At 33.2% G+C, this 19,983-nt stretch overlaps 1 protein-coding gene across 3 annotated transcripts in view; it reads left to right on the top strand.

Annotated features, from left to right (window-relative positions):
- Nucleotides 1–905: 905 nt before the first annotated feature.
- Nucleotides 906–19,983, top strand: part of LOC143222583 (latrophilin Cirl-like) — a 104,278-nt gene continuing 85,200 nt past the window's right edge. The window contains exons 1-2 of one of the 3 annotated variants that reach the window (XM_076449287.1): nucleotides 906–1,457; nucleotides 13,112–13,202. In XM_076449287.1, coding sequence (XP_076305402.1) covers nucleotides 13,135–13,202 — 68 coding nt within the window. In that variant the 5' untranslated portion in view covers nucleotides 906–1,457; nucleotides 13,112–13,134. The remainder of the gene's footprint in view (nucleotides 1,458–13,111; nucleotides 13,203–19,983) is intronic. The other 2 variants (XM_076449277.1, XM_076449285.1) reach the window with 2 other exon arrangements.

Here is a 19,983-nt window from a genome sequence, read left to right as displayed (position 1 = left end):
GGTAAGATTTAGAGAATCGTATATACTTCTGTTTTATATTATTGTAATTCTTTATATTTTGAAATCAGCAGAAAAAATCTGTAATCATTGGAAAAAGCTAAACTTATTTTGTCCCCAGATTATAATGTGTAATGACAGTTCAGTTCTGTTGTGGGCGTTTTCATGCCTTTCCACTTTCACTAGACAGTGATTACGACTGCAGCACTATTTATGATTTGTTTCAGCCCATAGCCACACAGGAGGTTATTGGAGCTCTGTCCACTGTGAGGAATTGAACCTCACATTTTAGCGTTGAAAGACAACTGGAAAACAGACCAGCAAAATAAACTATTTTCGCGTATAAATTAACGTATGGTGAGAATTGAAAATTCTTCTAGCGTTTTACTGTCTTCGCCGTTGAAACAAGTATAATAATAAAACGACTTAATTGTTACCGGAACAACTTATAATAAAAATATTTGCATATCAACAGACGTATTTTGTGCATGCATAAAACTTCGTTGGAGTTATTTACGGCGTATATATTCAATAACAATGTCAAATACAACGTATACTGTGGGTTCGACATTAATAACTTTTTTTAAAATGGATAATAGATCTAAGAGATTTTGCCAAGTCAGCTTTATTAATAATTGAACATTATTTATTCAGCCTTCGACGTGTGGTAGGTAGTTGGGCCTCTTCCGACCACCTAACTATTCTATTATGGTCTACAGCATTGTTCTATCCATGACTAGCCATGTGAACCTGGTTGGCGGCTCATTTGTTTCCTTGCTCTACCACGGTATATATTTTCCCACCCCCTGACATATTCATGCAGTTGCCGAAACCGTTCGAAGCTGGCGCTTACCCTACTTTGTACACGAATTTGAACTGCCTACCGCTTGAGGACGCTAAAATCATTCGAATCACACCTGCATCCAATGAGAAAGCGGCTTCACGTGAGGAAAAGCGAGCGCTCAGATCAGCTTCAGCGTGTGTATATGTTGAGTAGTTGGTGAAGGAGATAGTTGGTGGTGTTTCTCGCAGTTGTGTTCTGTCTAATGACTTCTGCTTGAGGCCATGTTTAGACTACTGACTGCGTACACAGATTAGAATTATTCATAGCTGTTGCACTTTCTACTTTTCCTCAAGTAAACAGAGACAAACATCTTTCGTGCATTATCTTGTGCTGCGTTACGAGCTTTCTAATCTAGACTAGCACTTAGCGGAAAACACGCAAGAAGGCCATGTTACTGTAAAGCAGGGTTATATTTTCTGCATATAAACTAGCGTTGGTACCATTCTAAAATCAAAGTAGAAATGATGTGCTTATCACCCTGAGAGATTTTGTTCAGATGTTCGTAATAGTTCGGTTTAAGCGGTACCAGTTAATATTACTATAGTATTAGTAAACCAGGTTTAATTTTTCAAATCTACCTTGCGACCGAAAAAACAAAAACGAATCCAAGTAACAGGTAAGAAACTAATCAAATTCAAAAGTTCTATATCAGTATATTCTAACCAAAAGTAGATATAAAATATGTGACTGAGGTAAAATATATTCTTAATGCCCGCTTCAGCTCATTACTACTAGTTCTAGAGTATCAACTGTGAATCCATATCGTAGTTTTTAAGTACAAGTTTATCTTATTGATTTAGAAGTTTCATAAATAATCTCTAGTTCTGTTACACTTTGTGTAAATTAATACATAATACATAATCTGGTTTCGTGATGAAATCTTATCAGAATTTAAGTAGCGGCAAATGTATATTTTAGCATAACATTGTGAACAATTTCTTACATGATCACCATGGATTTATTGTTTGATTTAGTTTGCTTAAATGTAAGTCATTCTCCTTTAAAAAAGAAGGACAAATTAAGTTTAAGGAAAAGAAGGCAAGACAGTTTTTACCAGAACAAGCATTTCTGAATACATTAAAGTCAAATATCTCTTGCCTGTTTTATTTGCGTAAAGAATATGTATACCAGAAGTTAAAATTGTCTTTTTAAAAACTTGTGAAGTAGTTTAATACTGACTGTGGGATTCTTATCGAGTATATCATAAGAAAGCTTTAGGGCAGTTGAAGGTATATATGTGTACTTTATCTCTTGGAAAAGAGGGGGGGTCTTATCTTTGAATTATCGTGTGAGTCAGTTTCATATTTCTAGTGTAATTGGAATATTAAAGTGCTTTATATTTCAGAATAAATTTGTCCATTGCCTAAAGTTATAAAGCTTCGTGTGCCTTTTGGTAAGAGTTTGAATGAAAAGTTGGTTGTTTTTTTTCGGAAATAAATATATTCACGTGTAATTATACATAATAACGCTAAGATTAACCTTCGCAAATTATTTTACTTTCTTATTTTTGAGGTGTTAAAAGGAGTAATTCCTTTTCCTTTGTGGCCTGATAGTGTACTAGAATGTGTATATTAATATTACGCTAGAGACAGCCACATTTTGTGTAGTCAGTCATATTCACAATCGTCGAATATATGTGCAGCTGTCTGCTTCACAAAAATAACATTAATCTTTGTATGTGATACCACGTATATAAGTTTACCATTTGCAGGTGTTGCGTACAAAAATTGGAACAACGATGGACTGACCACTTTGTAAATTATATTTGCTAAGGCACTTATCGTATTACTAAAGGCCATTTAGTAGTGCCTAATATTTTGTCAAGATGAAGCCATCAAAGTACAGGTTTTGGATACTTTGCCACAGAAGAGTCTCGGGTAAAGTGTCAGTAATGTACTGGTTTCTGTTATCCTGCCGTGAGATAATTCCGTATAATGTCAGCAATGTAGAGGGTTCAGATACTTTGCCATGAGATAGTTTCATGTAAAGTCAATTTTGTACTGGTGTTTGATACTTTGTTATTGTTTAGTACCACATAAAGTGTCAATACTGTACTGGTTTCGGATATTTTAACGTTGGATAGTTCTGTGTGAAGTCATCAAACAGTTGATGTTCCATGTATTTTTTGATGTGTTACTTTTGTGTAATGTACTCATTGTGCTAGAAAAGAATAAATGAAACGCCTTGAGATTCTACATGCTAAGACATATATAAGATATTATAAAGAAATTTCCATATGCCACATTACTTTATCTTAGAAACAACTTGCCGAGAGAAAAAAAAATTAGTAAAGGTGTATTGAGAATGATATTTTTGGGAATATTTCATCACGTGTTAACTATTATAATTATTTCGGATGAGCCTGCAATTTATCGTGTGACATATTACGACTTTAAATAGCCTGTAACTGAATTAAAATTGTAATTTAAATTTAAAAGTTAATTATATGTCGATATGTATCAAATATATGATATTTGCCAACAAGATTGATAAACACAGTTTTCATAATACAAATATATTTTAATATACAAATAATAATACAAATTATAATCACAGTTATTACAAATAATTTTTCATATACAAACGTTTTACAAACTTGCAAACAGACGTGAATCTTCTGTCGGATCGGAACTTCCTTGATACCTTATCGAGGGCTCACGACGAGCGTATTATTTTTCACTTGATATATGTACAATTCATTTAACGGGAAGCTAGCTAGCTCAGCGGTGAAAACCTCACGTGTGACTAACGTGCTATCTTCCAATGTTAGTCTGCTGAAGTTAGATGATTTGTAATGTTCGAAATTCATAAACATTCTGTAGTTTTCAGATTGATAAGTGCTTATCACAGTTATAGCTTCCGATGTTTATAGTATATCAACTGTAGCAAACCTACAATATAAACTGTCTCTCAATGCGTCAGATTATAAACGTTAAGGTGAGGTTCTCCAAACTTTAGTTGGCTCAACAATATGCTAGCGCTTTTATAAAACATATATTATTGATCCTTACACCCGAGAATCTTCTACAAATTTAGGAAATAGGCGGGAATTTCGCAATTCACATTCAACAATATAAGTGACATGCATTTCTAAATATAAATTTAACTTACACAAACATCGATATCAAAATAAATAAACAATAGTAAATCTGTCACACATGACGTAGGCTGTTTCAAGACGTATAAAGAAAACACTGAGGATGACATATTTTTGGAAAGTTTGTGCATGATAAAGTTGTTTCGAAACCAAATTATTATGTAAAATGAAACTGCTGCTCTCACAAACTGGTATGTCTTTCAGTTCTTTACCTTTTCCAACTGTGACAAACTGGAATTAATGATTTGGATACAATGTGCACGTGCGCAGGATATTACAAAGATTAATCAACAACGTACAAAACAAATGATGGTTATAATAACTTCATTAATTGATAAGCTTGGATATGCTGATTTATAATGTTAAAAAGCACAGTGAACTCTTTTGATTTTTTTTAAAGCTTCTTGTAAAACAGATAAATATTTTTGAATAAAACTTGAGCTTCTCAGTGGTTTCTTTGCTGAAATTGAATTCATCACTGGGTATGTTTACTTTAAAATGATTACAAATAAAGGTTTGATATGCTAGTTACTTTAAGGCTATTATGAATTACAATACAACTAAGTGAATTTCTTTTAATGTAGCACTCTTTCCAAGAAGGGCGTAACCCTCTAACATACAAAACAGTGCCAAGACAAGAGTGGTTAGTCATGAAATATACATAACAATAAGTGAAAAGATCTCGAATTTCATTCTTAACCCCTCCCCCTTTTTTGGATCATTGATTTACACCCAGAAAAAAACAGTATTTCAGTGTTGACAATACCTTGTAATAACCAACTTCCGTTTAAAGGAGTATGATGAAATTCTGTGTACACGTATCTATCTACCTGTGTGTCTGAAGAGGTAAAACGGTATAGAAAGTAGCCAGCTTCAGTCCAATGGTAAAGTTATGGACACTGTGAACCGATATTCAAATTAGAAATTTCTGATTTATAATATTTGTAGTCAACGCTAATCAGCGATATCTATTTCTATTTGAAATTGATTATGCCATTTGTGTCATTACACATATAAAAACATCCCTAAACTGCATATCATCTTAAGGAGATATGCGCCTGGGAATTTATGATCCCAGAACATCACATTGTTGGAGATAAAATACCTCAATTTGTCTTAATGATTTTTAGAAAACTTGAATTTCCTAACATTTTGATAGTCTGCAAGAGTCCATGTATATCATAATTATTTTAAATATTATTATTACTTATCTCATACATTATATTATAGGATACGTAACATACCTTATTGTATTGTTATTCCTCTTTCAGAAAAATGACTGATATAATTTTTAATGGTTATTGTTGTTTCGTAATCAATGGACTTGTTCGTACCTTATAGTTAAGACATTAGTTTTAGAATCTGGATAAGACTTGCCTGCCATCATTACCAAAATATTCCAAAAATTTTCAAAATTATTCACACCTAAATATATTTTGTGTGTTTTTTTATGTCTAGTTTCAGTATATTGAAAATGTATATTTGTTGTGTACTTTTTCTGAAAAGTGTGTTTACTGTTTGGCTAAGAAATCACACTTAATTAAAATTTAATGATAATAATTCGTTTCGTATTTTGAAGAGAAATGTAAAAAAATAGTGTGAAAGGTCATGTCATTTTTATTTTGCATTTTATATGCCTTATAACTTAAGTACGACACCATGTCAGAATTAGTGATGTTGTAAGTTCCTAAAGGTCTATAATTATTTTGAAATGGGGCTTTCATCTTTCCTTCCGCTTTTGTTTGGTTTGTTTTGAATTTCGCGCAAAGGTACTCGGTGGCTATCTACGCTAGCCGTCCCTAATTTAGCAGCTCAAGAAACCTAGTTATCGCCACCCACCACCAACTCTTGGACATAGTCAAAAGTTTTGCATTCTTTGAGAAATTCAATGTGTACTAAGCTTTTTGGAAGGTTTGTTATGCTTTTTCAGCACTTTTTCCTACATGACTTTTATGTGTAGCTATTATAATGGTTTACTATAATAATATTGGTAGGTAGGTGTTTCATAAATCTGAATTTTAAAATGAACATAAAAAATTAAGTGAAAATGCATATCATTATAGAACTTAAGGGCTAGGTTATTACATACATAGGCAAAATATATGTTGTTTCATCGCAAATCATATAAATATCCACCTTACTCCACTTTCAAGAATCTACTAATATTACTTGCAACAAAGACTGAAATTTGACAAGGTACATAAAATGTTTTATTTAATACGTGAAGAATGTAGTATCTTAGCAACGTACATATAACTAATACCTAAATAGGTTTGGTTTTTAAATTTAGCTCAAAGCTACACGAAGGCTATCTGCGCTAGCCGTCCCTAATTTAGCAGTGTAGGACTAGAGAGAAGGCAGCTAGTTATCATTACTCATCGCCAACTCTTTTACCAACGAATAGTGGGATTGCCCGTCACATTATAACGTCCCCAATGCTGAAATGGCGATCAAGTTTGGTGTAATGGGGATTCGAACCCGCGACTCTCAGATTACTTTCTTCCGGTAAACTTATTACAATGTATAATAACCTTCCAAAATGGTTTAAATATATACATTGTGATGTATATAAAAACAAAAACAAATCAGTTGAGACAGTAAACCTTCACAGCCAGTCACATACATGTGATAGATTATCTTGTAAGATATTCCGTTCTATAATTGATCGAAGGTTGTGTCTTAAATTTTAGTTGTGTTATTGTCACACAGAGAGGCCTTGATGAGACACGTGAGCACATGATTCCATGCAGAACAACACGAAAGCCTGTCTGTTACTATTATTGTAACCAACTACCGTGAACTTCTCAGGAAGTTGACAGGTATTTTAGTGAGGGTGTAAGTGTCGTACTTTATGTGGAACTTATACAAATTTTAAATCTCTTTAAAATATAGATTTTTATTTATTTTTTTTTGTGAATTTGGCGCGATAACAAAAGATTAACTTCAAATCACTTTTTTTTTTTTAATTTCTTGCACAGTAGCATTGTTAATCAAAGAACAACTCTCATGTCTAGGCTTATTTACACGAAACCTTCCGAATAGGAGAAAATACTGAAATAAATAATTAACACTTTTTGCATTTAATATATCATTTCTCTAGTTATAACTGGAACATTTAATACGTGTTAATTAACTGTTATCTGTTTGCTTCCCTTTAGGGATAATTGAAGAATGTCTGGTATATTTCAAAATTTTCACAAAACAGTTGTCTTAAGTTTTGTAATAACACGCATAATTCAGATATTACTTAAAATTTATTTTTAAAGAGTTTCAAATCCACAACGCACTAGTTTAAATCCAAACAAAATTTATTTTTCCTCTTCTAGTTTGTGCTGCCATGGTCAGGTGGTTAGAGTATGAGAGTCGTAGATTCGAATTTGTTTTGGTTTTTTTTTTTTGGAACTTCGCGCAAAGCTACACGAGAGCTATCTGCGCTAGCCGTCCCTAATTTAGCAGTGTAAGACCAGAGGGAAGGCAGCTAGTCATTACCTCCCACCGCCAACTCTTGGGCTACTCTTTTACCAACGAATAGGAGGATTGAGCATAACATTATAACGACCCCACGGTAGGAAGGATAAGTATGTTTGGTGTGATGGGATTCGAACACAATGCCCTTAGATTATGAGTCGAGTGCCTTAACCAGCTAGCCATGCCGGGCCTGGTTTATGATAATGTTTTTTACATTTGTAATTATAATGTGATCCATGTCAGCATTTCTATCATTAACACTTGATTCGTGATGTAAACGATTTTTCTTTAAAAATAACTTTGTTCCTAAAAGATCGCAACATTATTTAAGGCCGCCACTCTTAAATTTTAAACTATAAAGCATAGTTTACTTATCTTTTGAAATACACAAATTAATTACAAATAACTAATTTTAAAACTAAGATCAAAATAGTATATTTTTATTTTACCTTTTGTTTAATATACAGTTCAAACAATAAGTCGTAGGTAGTGATAAAAAAATAAAAAAATACAGAGTAGTTTTGTTAATTCCATGTTTATGTATACTTAATGTAACCTTAAAATGTAGAAAAATATTGTATAAAGAGATAAGAGTTTGATATGTACAAGCTTATGAATTTGGCAGAGTAACATCATTCATTACTTGATAAATTGTTTAGGCAAAGTATTAGTGATGAAACTTACCGTGTTTTTCGGTATATAAGACGCACATTTTTCCAATAAAGGGGTTTCAAAACCTCCCTGCGTCCTATGCACCGAAGGTAAAAAATTTTATGCCTCTCTAGGCCTACCGTACCTTGTAAAGCAAGGACTAGAAACTAACAAGATCAGCCTTTACGCTTCCCTAGGTTTGTTTTCTTTCTTTCATAGGCTGAGGAAAATGAGTTATTATGAAAAACGACTGTAGAATAGTGTAGGGGAACCTTTCTTTAACTTAAATTAGACATGGCACTAACAATACTAGAGTCATATCCATAAAGAACACAATAAAATACGTATAAGTTTGAAAATTGATAGTAATTTTGAGCACACAACTCTACACGGGCAACTCACGCGAACAATTAATTGTCTTACTGGCACCAAAGATGATATACTTTGAAGACAAGTGAGAGTGAACTTTCAGAACTTGTTTTCAGTGAATTCAGTGATGCAAAAGAAGATTTTGAAAGTTTTCATAATAAATGAACAATCTTTTGATGTAAATGTATGAAACAACCATATTTTATTTTATGGACACTACTTGTGAAGTATTCTAAAGAATAATAAAATATGCTGATGCTGAACAAATAAATAAATAATAACTGTGAAAAATACTTTTCCCTGAAGATAACCTTGAATATAGGGGTGCGTCTTGTACACCGAAAAATACGGTACTTAAATGTACGTCGTCCTCTAAACTTGTGTTTCTACAACAGGCATTTGCTGTCCATTCAACTAAGTTTCAACATGATTCATAATGTGGAGTTTAAAAATATTATCAAGCGTTCTGTTGCAGGTTTGACCTTTGAAAAGTTGTTTAGGTTAGTATGTTGAGAATCATGCGCGTGATCAATTATTTATAGTCACGTCGTGTACGATATGTAACGTTTATTTATTTTTACGAACAAAAGCGTGATTAACAGTGCAGTATCGCTGGTTTATGTATATCGCGAGGATAAGTGGGATTAACCTCACAGTATGGCTGGTATACCAAGACACACAGTACTGTATCTTGCTGCCAGAAAAAAAACAAAAAACAAATCTGCAGAACATACTGTGTTACTAACAGGAGTGATAGTATATCGGAATGTGGTAATCCAAACTATTACATAGTTTCAGTTAACGTGCACTACTGGAATCTTAACTTCACATACCGAATTTCAAGGCAATTTATTAAGAAATACTTGAGATATAACATCTTCAGGTTTGATTTCCTTCCTTTTTATCATCGCACTCTAAATACGGAAATTTTATTTGATAGTTTTTTATTTATGGTTTTTTCCAAATTTTGTACATGAAGTCCCATTTGGTATAAGTATAAGCCACATGTGCAAAGTTATTCAGAAAAACCGCTCAAATGTAAGGAACATTTTTGCGCATTCATACGCAAACATTCACGTGAGATTTAGGATTAACATTGTTTCAGTAGCTTCACTTATGAAAAAAAGTGACAGTTTTTAGTTATTAATACTGTTTTAGAGAATAGTTAGTTCAGTAAAGTAAAGGTCTCTTTCTAATATAGATTGCGATCCTAAAGCTACTGTTGGTTACTGTCGAGTGAGTATCATTCAGTATATTACTGTTGTTTGTTGATGTGAAATGACAAAAAGTCATTCCTAAACAAAAGCATCTTAAGTGTTTTTGATTAGACTTATTTATTTCTACTAGGACAAGTGGGATTAACATCACACTATAGGTAGTTTGCGTATTTCACTGTATGACTATAGATATTTCAAACACCTCATTTTCGACTGGTCAAGTATGGGTTTGGTTTATTTTGAATTTCGCGCAAAGCTACACGAGGTCTATCTGTGCTAGCCGTCCCAAATTTAGCAGTGTAAGACTAAAGGGAAGGCAACTAGTCATCACCACCAATCGCCAACTCTTGGGCTACTTTTTTACCAACGAAAAGTGGAATTGACTGTCACATTATAACGCCCCCACGGCTGAAAGGGCGAGCATGTTTGGTGCGACCGGGATTCGAACCCGCGACCCCCGGATTACGAGCCGAGTGCGTTAACCACCTGGCTATGCCGGACCGTCAAGTATGGATTTTCAGTAAACAGTCTTGCCAAATGTTACCATTGACGTTCAACAACAAAACCTGTTAGGCCAGTTAATTTACAACATCCGACAATTTGTTGAATCGTAATTTATATGCACATGAATAACTAATAAAATTGGTGATTTATTTATTTAAGTTTATTTAGCCTAACTCCGATATACACCAGAGCCATCTGTGCTATATGTCCCTAACTTTGAATTGAAAGACTGGAGAGAAGGCAGATGTAATGAACACTTTCAACTCATGGTTAACTAATCGAATAGCGGGATTTGACTGTCACACTTATAACGTGCACATTGCCCCCAAAAAAAACGATTTTTTTAGCAGCAACAGGGCACAAACCATGTGCCTTTGAATCCATGTATTTTACGCTAACTTAACAGAGCACGCCCAGCCCGAGCATTGCAGAATAAGTCGCTTATAAATAGTTTCACAGCGTTGTGATGTTTTATCAGTTTACTACCCAAAGAAGTAATTTACTTTGCCACCGTATTTTGATATATATAATCCTACATAATAGTCGTATTACATATGCATCATGTACAGCAGTAACATATTCACAAAATATATTATGTTAAAATTGTATTGTGCTGGATAGTAAGTTACAGAGACGCATAAATGTAATGTATTTATTTACATGGGGTGACGCTTAGAAGAAAAACAAATAGTATATTTCACGTCCTTTTGACACTAGGAGATTGAGACCTTGGAGGTTGTTACAATTCCTTATGTAAACCTTAATGAGAGAACTGTAGTAGAAAGTCGTTATAGAGGTAGGAGATCCAGATTTTAATATGAGTTGAAGACCACCCCTCCACCTGTGGCGTCATTTTGTCTGTAGAGTTACTTTAGAGTAGCAACTCTGAATAAGATAACAGTTTATTCAATCGCGAACTTTGTACAGGAGACGCTGACCTTGTTGACAATTATTTGGTGAAGAAATATAAACCGCGAGCCTAACGGAATTCTTCGGATTCGTGCGGTCACTGTTTCCTGTCTCACATGTAACCGAATCAAAGGTCATTTCTTCTACTGTCTTTTAACGAGGTCACAAGTTTGAACTTCCTCTAAGAAGTGACCGATAAATAGTTATTAATGCACTGAGAAAGGTTGCCGTGAATGACACACTATTTTTAAGCTTTTGGAAAACACTTGAAAACTGATGCTTAAAACGAGTTTTGAAATTTCTAATTCTAGAGTGGTTGTGACGTTTTTTAAGTTTTATTTTCCATTGATTCAACTAATGTTTCATGTATTATGTGTGCATTGCTGTTAAAATAATAAACATTTTTATCGTTGTTTATTATACACAGTAGGAGAAAACGGACAAAATGTTAACTAGGTCATAATACATAAACTGTAAATGTCCTTTTAAAGTTTTATAATATGTTAATATAGGACTTGAACTGCTCACTGTAATGAAAGTCGAAGAGAACGAAAGTGATATCCACTATATATTCCATAGCAGCAATAAGTATTTAGTCAAATTATTAATTACATTTACCATAAGGTAGATATAATTTATTCCTGGTTTCTGTTTTCCTGTTTAGAAAAAAACTTTTATTAACTTAAAATATTTTTTCTCACATTTTTGTCAGTTCAGTTTTATAGATTATCGTTTTTATTTTTTAATGCATTAGTTTACCTTGTACTTCGTAACTTCTCGCTGTTAATGTTAGGCTACCTGTTTGTCAGTATAATTGTGTTTATAAAGCTACCCAAGGACTATCTGGAATTAGACATCCTTAATTTTGAACTTAGAGGCTAACGAGAGCGAGTCATTGGCACCAACCGACAAGTTAGAAGTTACCCTTGCTTAAACAAACAGTGGGACTGTATTTTACTTTTATAGTATAACCACGGTCTAAACGTATAGAGTTTGCTTTGGCAATAACGAGCTGCGAACCATGAATTCTGATATTCACAGTCTTGGCACGCTCTCCGCAAAGCCACAATAGGCCAGCCCCTGTGATAGATAACACTTGAGACTCTTTGGTTAAGCGGTAACCGCAAACTCCTGTAACACTTTTGTTTTAACTTGTTTTACCTTTGTGTATGGTAAGTTTTAGGTAATACACGTGTTGGCAAGTTTTAGGTATGTGTATTACGGCAATATACGTTTTTTGAGGATTAATTTTTCTTTAGAATCAAGGTATATACAACAAATACCCTTTAATTAATTAAGGCCTTTAATTAACAAAATTGTATTTAATAATTTAACGAGAATACCTACATTGAACAATATTAAAGCGGTTGTACAAAAATTGTATAATTTTCGCATTTCAGTCGATAGAACATTAGAAAAATTAAAGCAGATTTCATTACAAATATTTAAGGTACCAGCAAAGTTACATATATTTTGAAAACACGAAAGAATGTGCGTCACAAAGACCAACTCACACGTGTAAAATTTGCGGATTCAGTCCCTAGCAAAGCATCTAGTTTGTTTTTTAGATTGGTGTATGCAAAACGTACATAATCAATTTAATAAAGTTATATCATGTATTTTGCCATTAAACAGTAAATATATGCATCAATGTCAGAATCATTTGCGCTTGAACAGAATGAGGGGTTTATATATTCAGATTATGTCAGATACTATGATCTTATTTCATTTTTCTTATAGAACAAAAGCAATTAGCTGCATATTTGGAACTGTACATAATTATGAAGTAAATATGCAAAAAAGGCAAAAGTTAATTTTTCTTTGAAAACATTGTTTTCAAGTTTGCAATAAACTAAAAAATATCAAAAAATAATTCAGTTAATAAAGACATGAAAAAATCGTGTTATTTCCCACAATAGCGCAATAAAACAAAAACAAATTTTTTTTCGAATAAGCAGCTGTTATGTTTTTTATTTCAGAAATATTTAAATCTCTTTTTATTTTTAAATCGAATAACTGACTATTTGCTGATTTTACTATTACAACTTGTTTCAGACAACGATGTTTGATTACCAAGGATGTGGAACGAAAGCAGTACTGCTTCTGCTGTTAAGTTTATTAGCGTCATCTGGTGCCAGAAGAGGAGGTAAGTATACAGTTAATTTATCTTATTTTTATATAAATTTCAGAAACATTTTTAGATAAGTAACATTGATGGATATAATATAAAGTTAATATAACTTTTATTATCCACACTATTGTTTAAGGCCACCTGTTTCTTTTCCATAAATGGAACGAACCACACCTAATACTTGATATGCTGTTAGTAAAAGAATATTTGCATTTTGAAGGAAAGCTGTCTGTTAGGTGAAGGTGTTTCACTTTTTGTTGATTGAACGAAGACAAGTGTATTTACATTTAGCAGTTCACTTGCTTACTAGTGGTGTGTATAGTAAGAGTATTTTCCAAGATCGCATATAATTATATAAAAACTCCTATTCGCTTCCAGATCGATCTTTTACACGTTATGGTAATTTAAATTATATGTGTATTCTTTTACGGATACGTGAAACTTAAGTGTCTTTTTTTCTTCTTCTTGCTTACATTCTGCTTGTAAACACTGGTTACTATGTACGTAGCACCAAGACGGACATTACAATTACAATGCCTTGTCACGTCTACAAAACTAGTGGGATGTTTCTTATGTAATAACTCTAAATACACAGGCCTTGCCTTGGAAATTACAGTATGACTAACAATCCTTTAGAGACAGTAGATCCTGTTCCTCAATTTTGATTTATTAGTTAATTAAATTGTAGCTGCCTCGTGACTTGCTTGCTCCTATCCTAGCGCACCACACGCCACAAGTTCCGTTTGAATGAAAAAAAACAACTTTCATTTCCTCAAGTGATTTGATAGACACACTTTGTAGTACGTATGATGATTATGGAGTTTTTAATATTTATAGATCTGTATTTTTAGTACAGCAGACTGGAACAGCTTTGTTTGTTTGTGTTTGAATTTCGCGCAAAGCTACACAAGGGCTATCTGCGCTTGCCGTCCCTAATTTAGCAGTGTAACACTAGATAGAAGGCAGTTAGTCATCACCACACGATGCCAACTTTTGGGCTACTCTTTTACCAACTAATAGTGGGATTGATCATCATATTATAACGTTCCCACTGCTGAAAGGGAAACCATGTTCGAATTACAAACCGAGTGCCTTAACCATCTAGCCATGCCAGGCCTACAGCTTTATTTCGAACTTTATAAGAAATGCAAAGGAATTCGTGAGGACGAGAAACCCCCTTGAAGTGAAAACGTATTTCAGGACGGCTGGTATTGGTATTAACACTTTTATTAATAAAGCAGAGAACAACGTCTCGACCATCGTAGTTCATCTTTAGGTTAACAGTGATGTGTATTCAAAAAAAAAAAAAAAATTCATCTACCTTCCGTCAGTTTTCTGAAAGACGAAAAAGATGTATACACTATTAATATTAGTAACGTATTAATAAAACTTATTGATAGATATTTGTTATTTGCTTACATCTTGTTTATCATGATTTAGCAAAAAAAGAGTAAAACTTAAAAAAAAAACCTAAATGGAAACTGCATCTTTCAAATATGGTTGTGTTATGTTACTGCTAGTAATACCATACCGGTAAGAACGATAATATGAATCCCTTTAAGAAACTGACAAATTTTATTACCACTAATAAAAGACCTAGATTTAATATTTTACATAAGTGAGTAAAACTAAGCCAGCCAAGGGATGATAGTTATTGATACAAATCCATTTCTAAGCGATATTTCATAAAAACAGAAACACCTATTTCTATTATTTTATTTTTATAAAAGTATGTCATTCTCATACCAAACCCTATGAGTAATATTACTTTTCAAAAAAAAATTATATTGCCCTTCAGAAATGTGTACAGTATTTCTTCTTACACAGGTTTAAAAGAAAAATATTTACATTTGAAGTCAAGATACATCGTCTGTGTGAGTTCTTTATCACTTTTATATATTAAAAAATGGACATAGGCTAAGTATTAAACCGTTTTAAAACAGATGGTATAGGTCTTGTTAACAAACAGAAACAGTAGGAAGGAGTCATCATATCCTGAAACAGTAAATCATCACACATTTTGTATTCTACTTTCCTTTATAATACCCACACTGTTTGCTTTCAGTAATGATGAAATTGATATTTAAATATCTGGTAAGTCGTCTACACAGACAAATAGGGTTAGTGTTACTAGACAGTGAACACAAGTCATACACATGATTTACTAAACGGGTCTTCGTTCTTGAAACATAATACGAAATATAATTTCAATAATTAGGTTATGAGCAAAATTGGTAACTTGAGTATATATATATATATATACATACATATGTAATATATAAAAAAAACTCAATGCTGAATTATAGCTTTGTGTATATTAGAAAAAAATATTCTTTATAATTATGCTTTGTGTAAATTTAAATAATGGATATAATTTAGTGTTTTACTAACATATATATACTTTTGTATATATAATAGTTGCCGTTAGGAGTCGTAATTATAGTTCACATATAGGAAGTAAGCCACGATTCATAAAATATTTTTGTCGACTTATTCATAATATTTTCGATCATTTTTTTTTTATCAGCGATGATTTATAAATCTAATTGAATATTAAATTCAACCCCATATTTATGAATAAGGCGTTGACAGTAGTGCGTTGATTCATTGACACTTACCGGGCTTATCTTGTTTCACAAACTGATGATAAAATTAACATAATAATTTGATTTTTCTAAATCTACTTTAAACCATTACATTTCGACTGTACTATTTCTCGTATAAAATCAATTCAATCGACACCTTCTATATGAAAACTGAACTGCTTGCTTCTGGTTTCACAACAATGACGTCAACATCCTGAACGCTTTACACCATCTCGTGAGCACGTGTGTGCAGACTATCCAGATGTAGTGGAGGTAAATGGTATGTTGTGCATATGTGGTGACGTCAGCTGTTTCTAAGCTACATTAAAAACAGTTTTTTGTGACATTTTCTTACATATATATGTTGGTATTAGTACAAAATATATCATCTACGAAGATAAACCCACATCCTAGTTCAAAGTTGAAAGGAAGCAATGTAAACCTCAATAGTATAGCAGTTAACTCGGGTGCATGATTCAAATATTGTTTTCAAAATGATTGAAATAGTTCAGGAAATATATCTAATTTCAGCGTTATTAAAATGATTCTATACTTCTTCAAATCAGCCCGTTCAAAATTGGGTCATGATCATAAAAAAGTTGAAAAGAATGCTGGATGGGTTTTCTACAAGGCTTATTGGAAAGCTGCCACGCTTGAGAACCTTGAGCAACGTTTTTATATCTTTAAGTTTTTTTCTATCTTTGTGTACCTTTAGAAATTAAAAGGCATAATTTAACTTTGAATATTACGAAAATCACTAGATCGGGGTTGAATAGAAAACTTTACGAGATTTAATTTATAAGTTTTATTTTAGCATTTCCCCTAAACTACACATGTGCTGTGCACATTGCAAAGATTGAACCAGATTTTTAATATTATAAAATCTCAGACTTACATTAACTCACCAAGGGAGGAGGTGGAGCTAGTCAACCTCACTTAAAACACACACGCACTAGCTCATGGACTAACTCTTATCGAATCGAATAGTGGGATCTAACTACAACTGTTGTTGTGCACTTACAGCCTTAAGTTGTGGAACGCGTTATTGCAAATCATAACTCCTTGGATTCAGATATTGGGAACAACAGATTACATCCAGCCCGGTTTTTAAAGGGTTCTTTGTGTACATGTATAAGTTCTTTGAACAGTTTTTTTTTTTTTTGCGGGATCACAACATCTCAAAACATTTAAAACAATAATATTCACTTGTTCAAGAAATCTTTTGGTTAGAATACTTGATTCGAAATCTGCAGGTCGCGAATTCGAATCCCATCACCGAACATGCTTACTAAAATAAAGCGTTATAATGTAATATTCAATCCGCTTTTTGTTAGTGAAAGCGTAGCTCAAAAGTTGGCAGTAGGTGGTGTTGACTAGCTGTTTTCCTTCTAGTCTATCGCTTCTAAATTAGGAATGGATAGCATAGATAGTCCTTGAGTAACTTTGTGCGAAATTACAACAACAACAAGAAAGTAAGTTTTTCCAGAAAATATTATTGTAGTTAAAATTCTTCACTCACAACGAATCTTTTGGTTGCCTAAAGCCATCACTCTATAGTAGTTAGGTTTGAATAATTGCTGTATCATACGTTTGTATGTTTAAATGTTCAACACAGTAGGAAAACTTAAACACACTCAAACTGATCATTCGCAACCAGAATAATAAATACAATATTACAATCAAATAATTTAAAATTTAGTATGGAAACTGTGCCAAATTTTAAATATGTGTAATGCTGTTACAACTTATATAATTAACTAAATAGTGAATAAGTTTTGTAGCAAATCTAGAAAACTTTTTAATGAAGTAATTAGTTAAATCTGGATTGGTGAAAGCTAACGTTTCTTGATACTTTAGTTTTTCGTTGTAAACAATAGATTAGTTTCTATTGTAAGGAAATACCTTTCCAGTTGTGTTCCTTTCTACTTATATGGAAAGAATATTGGATTTGTTAAATCTAATTTGAACGTCAAAGAGTTGCAAACGTTTTCAACAGATTTGTTTGTTTTTGAATTTCGCGCAAAGCTACACGAGGGCTATCTTCGCTAGCCGTCCCTAATTTAGCAGTGTAAGACTAGAGGGAAGGCAGCTAGTAATCACTACCCACCGCCAACTCTTGGGCTACCCTTTTACTAACGAATAGTGGGATTGACTGTCACATTATAACGCCCCAACGGCTTAAAGGGCGGGCATGTTTGGTGCGACCGGAATTCGAACCCGCGACCTCAGTTTACGAGTCGAACGCCTTAACCCACCCGTTTTCGATAGGAATGAACCCCAAAGATTATATATGACTAAGTTGCATATCGACACAATACATGAAGTTTTCGACAAATTAAAATCTAAATAAAGTTAATGTGTCAAATAAATAATAATGCGAAGGAATGACTAATCTAAAATGATCTATACCTCTTTCATGAATATGTGTAAAACCTGAACTGACTTCTCAATCATGATATTCTGCAATTTAATACGTACTATGTTTTTTGGAAACTTAATATATTTCTTTTTACGTTTTGTTTAATATCTCAAATAATTAATAGTTATGATACCATTGAAGCAATTAGCGAATTTCTGTATGTTTTTGTTGTTTGATGTGTTTTATTACTTATCAACAAACCGATATACTCACTGAATGAAAATGATTTTGAAGCTATAGAAATGTATCTCATTTGTGTTGCTGAAATTGTTAGCTCAAAAAACTAATGTTTTAGTAACTTGTTATGAGAAATGACACACCTGTTTTTCGGTGTTAATAAGTCTGTTTTTGTTAACACTTCTATAAACTTCTGTACCTTAAATATATAAGGTAACAAAGTTCCATTATTCATTTAAGTATTATTACAGCGAATGTAGTACATCCGGAACGTGACTATTGAAAATCAAGAAAACTTTCGCTGCTGGTAAGCCAAGGAGAATATCATATTACAATTATAGCCTTGTAGTTACTAGCTTTTCAGTTATTTTGTCCTGTAAACTGAGTAGTTTAAAGAAGATTGCTATCAAAGCAGTAGATCATATGAATTAATTTTTACAAAGAAACGGGATCAACTTGTTTCGTTTGATTTTCTTCCAAGATTTGCACGGAGCAATTGTTAATGTTTTTTTTTAAGAAGTGCGCCGCTTTTCTTTCCTCACCGAAACTTTTATGTAGGTAAGGATCGCTTTAATAAAGAAAATTGACAATAACAAATTCCATAAATCACCAAGTCTTTGTTAGTAAGAATAACACACTTTGAGCTGCAATTGTGTTCTTTAAGATTACAAATGTTTATGCGTTATGCAGAGGTACGGACAGTCTCATAATGAATAGTATTTTATATTTGAAAAATAAGTGTGGGGAACTATTGTATTAACCGAAAATAAGAAGTAATATGAAATAAAATCCAATAGAAACAACCCAAGAAGATTACAGGAATAAGATGATTTTTTCCTTCATCAATAAACCTTCTCGCAGAAATTGGTTAAGAAGATATAACAAAGTTGTATTATCTACATACGATCCATCAAATATTTGGATGATTTGTTTTGAAGTTCGCGCAAAGTTACGCGAGAGCTATCTACGAGTGTAAAGCTAGAGGGAAGACAGCTAGTTATCACCTTCCACCGCCAACTCTAGGGCAACTCTTTTATCAACGAAGAGTGGGATCACATTATAACATCCCCATGGCTGAAAGGGGGTGCATGTTTGGTGTGACGGAGATTCGAACTCGCGACTCCGGACTACGAGTCGAATGCCTTAACCACCCCGCTATGCCGGTCCCAAATATTAAGAAATTAAACACAAAAGTACCCAATTGGCCATCTGTACTCTGACCACAATCTCGAAATCCTGTTTCCAGCGTTTTAAGTCCGCAGACATACCACTGTACCACTGGGGGTCCAGCATATATCAAAGGAAATATAACTGCTACTCACAGTATCTGTCTCTAACAGCAGTAACAGCGAATGAAGTGAGTCGCCAGATTTACGGAAAGTAACGAAACTGTGCGTTTTACTCTCCATGTTTAATGTTTCTTAGCAGTAATAACAACAACAAACACTAAACAACACTTCAGAAAATCGAACCATGTATTTTAGCATTCTAAATATATAAACATAGTGCTGATGCCCCCAGTGACTCAGCAACAAGTTTAAGGGCTCATTCCTCTAGAAACCTAGCCTCGATACAAGTGGTGAGCCCAACACAGATAGCCCACTGTGTGGCTTTG

Source organism: Tachypleus tridentatus, chromosome 1 (assembly GCF_004210375.1).
Source record: "Tachypleus tridentatus isolate NWPU-2018 chromosome 1, ASM421037v1, whole genome shotgun sequence".
Classification (NCBI taxonomy): Eukaryota; Metazoa; Arthropoda; class Merostomata; order Xiphosura; family Limulidae; genus Tachypleus; species Tachypleus tridentatus.
This window is presented reverse-complemented; position numbering and strand designations above follow the sequence as displayed.